Here is a 6,490-nt window from a genome sequence, read left to right as displayed (position 1 = left end):
GCTTGCCTTGTGTTTTCACAGACTCCCACCTGTGTGTGGGCTTGATAGGACAGTGGGGAATGAATTAAGACGTTTTATGTAACCTTCAGAAGAAAAGGTGGTTGCTGCTGCAAAGAACAGCTTTCTGTACTGTATATCACTGAATACTGTTTGGCCTTGCTCAAATGTGACTACTCTACATTTCACAATTTACTACAGACTTTTTTCTGCCATTTACCATACATATTACTACTGTTTCATTACTTTCATACTACTGTATAATTTTTTTGAGTCATCCATCATATACGCATGTCGCTCATTGTTGTTCCTGTCTGTGTTCTCCCCTTCCATCCTCCAGGGGCTGGTGTTTTCTTCTTGTCCTGTTCAGAAGGAGAGCAGATCAGTTTGTTGTTTGACTGCATGGTCAGAGGCATCACCCCCAGCAGGACCCCTCATGGCCTGCGCCCTGTCCTGCCAGGTCAGCACGCACGCACGCACGCACGCACACAAACACGCACGCACGTGCATATTCTTTTTTCAAGAAATACATACACAATGTGCCTGCAAACACTGGTCCCACTGTTCTGAGCTTAAACAATCAATCACAGTGGTATGTAACTCTGACTTCCATTATAAAGGTTTACAGCCTGTTTAGTGCTCATGTTTAGCATTTGTCAGGCGCCATGCAAACAAACACCACATGCTTAAAGCCCCAAGGGTCACCGCATGGTTTAAGGGGTCACGCCGTTGTGTGTGACATGTGTGCTATTGTAAAGTACTGTTACCTCCACAGGAATTTCTGAGACGACAAATATGTCGACAGAGTTTAGTGACAGTTGGAAAAAGAAGTTATACAGGGCACATACCAAGGATCTGACATACAGTATCTACAGTACCTCTGGGTAGACACAGAGATAAGCCCACCTCCCTGTGGTACAGTGGATTTGCACATATGCATTTTTTAACTTTGTTAATGCTTTGAGTGAAATAGATGGAGAATTTATGCCAACATGGAGAGAAGTCTAAAGTAACTCCTTTGACCGTCATTTGTCAGACATTAGCTACTGCCAAAATCAAACTGCACTTAACATGTTTTGCAGAGTCAGTTCTTATTTAAAAGTATAATATTGACCTGGACCCAATTTTCCAATTTATTTCCATAACACTGATATATTTTAACTTTCCTTTCTGAAGGTCTCAGTAGAATAATCTAACAGTTCTGCAGAAGGACTCAAGCGTGTTTTATTCATCACATCGATGGCTCACTGTAAACCAGATCCTTCTTATCAGTACAATCAAGGCTTTAGGAGGCATGTTGCTACCTCTAAACTCTAGAATACAACATTATCACACGACTTGATAATGTTACACTGACGGGGCATTCTGCTGCCTCATGAGCATGTTCGCTTTTTGATACTTTGGTTGCTCACACATCTATACTTAAGTAGATTTTAAATGTATGACTTACTTAAACGGGGGTATTTTCACATTGTGATATCGCTACTTTAGCTTAAACATACAATATTTGCTGCTAGAGGTCTCTTAATCTAAACCATGGATGTAAACGCAGACCTTTGATGACATTGTGAACTACCATTGCCTATTAAAATGTTTCTGTTCGGTTTTTTGTCTCTTTTCTCATTTTGCAAATTCAGGATTATTATACAAACAATTACTGCAACAACATTTATTCTAGTGTGAGGCAACTTGTGTCAGTCTGCTCTGAGGCCCACTGTAACCCTAACGCATCCAGTGCTGTTAAGCAGCTATAATTAGCATAGACCAGCTACGTTAGCAAATGTTAACTGACACCTCACATAGCATAGTGAAGAAACTGGCATCTGCATGTTAGCATTAGCTACTGCGGTCCAGAGGCAGAGATCCAGGAGTTAGGTTGTTGACAGCTATACACACAAACACCCTGATCCATTGCAACGCACGCACGCACACGCGTGTATATATAGCAGGCATTAAGTGTGTAATTGGCAGGGTTTTACACTAAATTGCTGTTCCAACAGATAGTTGAGGCGCCTATGACCTCTAGGAGATGTTAAATTTACAAGCGGGTATAACAGTTGGAGACACACTCACACACACAGCAGACATCTTAAAGAGGAGGCTGATGCGTACAGTAGCACTCTAACGGCTTCTCCTTTTAATTTCTCCCATTTGTTTTAATATAGAAAAAGGTTTTCTGGCCTAGTTTTGTGAGCTCTGTATTTCAGTGGATTCATTCCCTCTAAAGACTATTTGTACTAGAGGCAAAGTGAAATTTTTATTTAGAGTATGACAAAGAATTTATCCTCAAACTGCATATAGTTCAGTTCTGAGCTTTACTGTTAAACTTTTACTTTAAAATGTGGTAAACGAGGTAAACAATGTGGACAGGAGTTAGTTTGTGGGAGAAAAGAGGATAGCAGATAAGTGTTTTCATTGTTAATGTCAGCTATGCTCAGGTGGGTCTGGTCTTCATTCTCTTTGCTTTCATGCTCTGAAAATCTTGTGTTTTTGTGCTCATTTTATGTCTGTACTGTATCTAAACAGCAGATCCCAATGCTGACCCAGAGTCAGCGGAGAAACGAATCAGCCAGGAGGCATCAGAGCTGGAGAAAAGACTCAGTATGTTATCCCATTGCAGCCTTGCAAGCAGCACAGGTACGTTATAATGGTAACTTCACATTCGGCTGCATAACCAGTATGTGACTCACGGGCACTCTGTGATGCATCATCTTAGGACCTTTAGACGCTGTTTGTCATGATGTACCTTTGACTCATCATTGCATGCTTCTGTCCAAACAAAGGCTTAATCACTGGTCTATATTAATATTGATGGAGCCATTCAGGGAAAGTTTTTGTCGTGTGTGTGTGTGTGTGTGGTTCACAGTCAAAGAGGTCCTGTGATTCATTTTTGAATCTATCTCTAAAGTTTAAAAGAAAAGGTTTAGAGAGTTTGGAGAAAAACAACTTCACTGCATAGAAAGGCCTGTAAAATACTTGAAGTGTAGCTAATGAGAACAATTGATTGAAAACTAATTTCAAAGGGTCATCATATTTACTATCCAGAGCCAAATCAACGATTTTATATATTAAAGTTCTGTGTTTAGCAGTTTAACTTTGGTGTGTGGGTGTGTGAATAAAGGATTTCATTGGGATCTGATAACTTTCTCCCCCTCTTAGCTTCCACTTACAGCTGCAGCACATCTGTAGCGGGGGATGACCAAAGCAGCATCTCCAGCTCCTCCTCCAGTCAGTCTGATGCGAGCTATGGAAGCAGACTTCCATTTGGGGTGGAACCGTTATCTAGAACGCACCTCTCCAAAGAGACGTTGTCAAGCTCCTCCACCCTAAATGTTTTGACCAGTTCAGATGACCGGCTTTATGCTGCTGTGATGTGTCCATCTTCTGCCCAGCTCCATCCTCGGTGTCTCCATGACAGCGGGCGGCAGAGCTCGTTAGACAGTGGGATCGGGATAGTGACAGGCAGTCAGTCGTCATACTCAGGAAGTGTCTCCTCATATACAGGAAGTCTGGATATGGCCGGCCAGGGAGGGGAGGGAGAGTTTGGCTCCGTGGCCAGCCTCCTTGCTCCACCTCATTCTCCTTCCACACCTCCTGCCATTCATCCCCCTACTCCTCCTCTTCCTCCTCCTCCTTTTCAGTCCACACTTACCCCAGAGCACAGGTCTGCTACCTCCCCCTGCCCTTGTTCCTCCAGATCTAGCTCTCGTGCATCCCCAATGCACAGTGAGGAGTATCAATTTCCCAGCCTGCTCAGAGTGTGGTACGACACCCCCAGGAGTCTGCTCCACACCCTGTCCCTGAGGGATCAATCTGTACAAGAAAGCCCACCTGAGCTGGCCAGGGACAGCAGGAGCAGTAGGGATGGAGTGGGTAGTCAAGGACAAAGGTACAGCCCCAAAGGACTCAGGGCTCAGCGTCAGGTCATGATGCAGCGCTCCCGCTCCTGGGGCAGTGAGAGGGCGCCCTCTGTGGACAGTGAGGGGAGGTCCACACCTAGACCCCTGCTGGTGCCTGGAGGCTCGGTTTGTGGAGAAATACAGGTACTGTTACTCTCACACATTGTCAATACACCAATGAACCAGTCAATCAACCAACTAAGTAGATTATGTCTTATCAGAGAAAAGAGGGAGTTTTACTTTTATAATGTGTGAAGAAATTAAAACCTCTCTTCATAAATTGAATCACATCAGTAAGAGATATTTTACACAGGCTCTATCCCGGGGACCAGAGCGACCATTAAGAGTTGTGAGACACTGCTCTAAAGCTCTGCCTTAAATTACGACAAAGTATCTTTTGTTTTTTTTGCTCTCACCAAGCAACAAAATTCAAGACCTGGCTCACATATTTTTATTGTAACAGATGTGGGAGAAACTCTAACTTCTGGGGACCTGCTTGATCCTGGGCAAATCTGTACTTTCAACATTGAACTAAAGAATTATTTTCGGGATCATGGAATATCATGGATATTTGTACCACATGTGACCCAGATAGCCTATGAAGTAAACCACGCCTCTTTCTAATCATAAAACATTGTATATTTCAACATAAATTATAAAATCTATCCTCAATTAGAAAACAACAATCACTTATATAATTACAATTTGGCATATCTAAATTCAACAATTACCATCAACAGTCATTCCCCTTAGGACTTTAGCTAATGGTAGTAATTAATTGCGGTTGAACTAATAGCGTCAATTAGATAAAATTGTGATTAGACAATTACTTAATTGTTACAGGCCTAATTTCAACTTAACCTGACAATGCCTAATGTGTGTTCAGTGGCATATATACACTGTACATAGGTTTTAAATAAATATCAAGGATAAGTTTAAATAACGTCTGCATTGGCCCAACATACAGCAGATGGACGATACCTCTCTATAGAACAGCAACGCAAATGCCAAAAGCTTGCATTGCTCTTGTTTGGGTTTATAGTGAATGAGACGTTTATTCCGCTGGGGTACTTGTTGAATCCTTAGTGTTGTTCGGCAAGTTGCCTATTAAGTGTCTTTTAGTCATTAAAGAAATTGCAGTGTTTGAGTAATGCATCAGCAGTTCAAGCGGCTGATGCATTACTATCTAGTTACTTGCAGTTCAACCTAATGACTCACTTGGGGTGCTTCTTTGGTAAATAGGATTGATAGTCAATGACTTTAAGGCTCGTGGGGAAGTTCAAAACACACAGGAGCAGAGAAGAAGGAAGGAAGAATATACTGTACTTGCTATTCTGTGATTCGGACTGGGGAGCATCATACACCAATATCTTTAACCATTTATTAGTTTGCTTTTTAAGATTCACAGGCTCATGCTGTACTACAGTGTACTGTGAAGGCTGCAATCACAGCATTCCTCCTCAGTTTCCTCCATATGAGCAGTATGCAGGACTTTGCATATTTTTGGTCTAATCATCGTAGGGCGTGGAAACATGGTGAGAAGATTCAAACACCAGGCAGAAGAGACTGAACCAAAGTCAGGTCCACCCGCTGAGCCACTGCACTCCCAATAGCAACAATAACTGTAAAAGAGTTAGGTGTGGGTTTTCGTCAAAAAGCTGTCTCGAGCCAGTGTTTTCTCTTTGATATTTTTTGTGTGAAACTTCAAAAAATATCAGACTTCTCCACATAATGTCTCATTGTGTGAAAGCATTCACAGTATTGTTATCCGTTTTTTTCCCGTACCATCTTTTGCCGCCTACTACTTCTGCATACTATCAGCTACAAATACCATTCCAATATCCAAATGTTCTGCTCTTTAAGGAAATGTGTGCTTGTATTTTACATTGAAAGTCAAAGGAGCAATCTTTAAATCCTCTTCAGGCTTCTTCCACTTCTAAATGCTACTTCTCCAACATACTTTCCCCTACAGACTTAATTCAAACTAGAAACTATCCACAAAACCTTCAGCTATTAGAAAATCAAAATGCTATACTATGACATTTTTTTGACATACTATATACATTTTGTATCACATTTTTCGACATACTATACTATGATTTTATCACTTTTGATATACTACACTAAGACTTTTTTCCGACATGCTATATAATGATTTTTTTGAAATACTATAACGTTTTTCATATACTATACTATGACTTTTTAATCACATTATTTTGACATATAGCTAGCACACAAGACTAGACACATGATCTGATTTTACAGAAAACTACAATGAAGAAATGAGACTGAAAAAAAGAGTCCTTTATGAGAGAGAGAGAGAGATTTTCTTCAGCTATTGCTCTGCAAAAGTAAACTCTGAGTTAGCTTTGGAGAACAGAAGAGGCATCTCCTACACCAATAGGCTTGTTCGTGATGAGCCAGGTCTGCGCAGAATCGATCACCGGCGATCGCCGCCCGTTGCATGCTGGTTAGATTTGTGTCCGACTTGATCCCGACTCGCTCTGACGTCATGCACACGTGGGCAACGGTAACCTCACGAGATCAAGACAGCGGCATCGCAGTTGCTTTTCACCGACTGCAAGACCCAGGCG

The 6,490-nt window shown here is 41.7% G+C and overlaps 1 protein-coding gene across 4 annotated transcripts in view; it reads left to right on the top strand.

Annotated features, from left to right (window-relative positions):
• dok7b (docking protein 7b) overlaps positions 1-6,490 on the top strand; it is a 24,642-nt gene that overhangs the window by 13,289 nt on the left and 4,863 nt on the right. For 3 of the 4 annotated variants that reach the window (XM_032527399.1, XM_032527390.1, XM_032527373.1), the window contains exons 6-8: positions 338-457; positions 2,524-2,634; positions 3,157-4,040. In XM_032527399.1, the coding sequence (XP_032383290.1) occupies positions 338-457; positions 2,524-2,634; positions 3,157-4,040 (1,115 nt within the window). The remainder of the gene's footprint in view (positions 1-337; positions 458-2,523; positions 2,635-3,156; positions 4,041-6,490) is intronic. The other variant, XM_032527382.1, reaches the window with a different exon arrangement.

Source organism: Etheostoma spectabile, chromosome 2, assembly GCF_008692095.1.
Source record: "Etheostoma spectabile isolate EspeVRDwgs_2016 chromosome 2, UIUC_Espe_1.0, whole genome shotgun sequence".
In the NCBI taxonomy this organism is placed as follows: domain Eukaryota; kingdom Metazoa; phylum Chordata; class Actinopteri; order Perciformes; family Percidae; genus Etheostoma; species Etheostoma spectabile.
The sequence above is the reverse complement of the archived record's forward strand: the minus strand, read 5'-3'. Positions and strand labels throughout refer to the sequence as shown.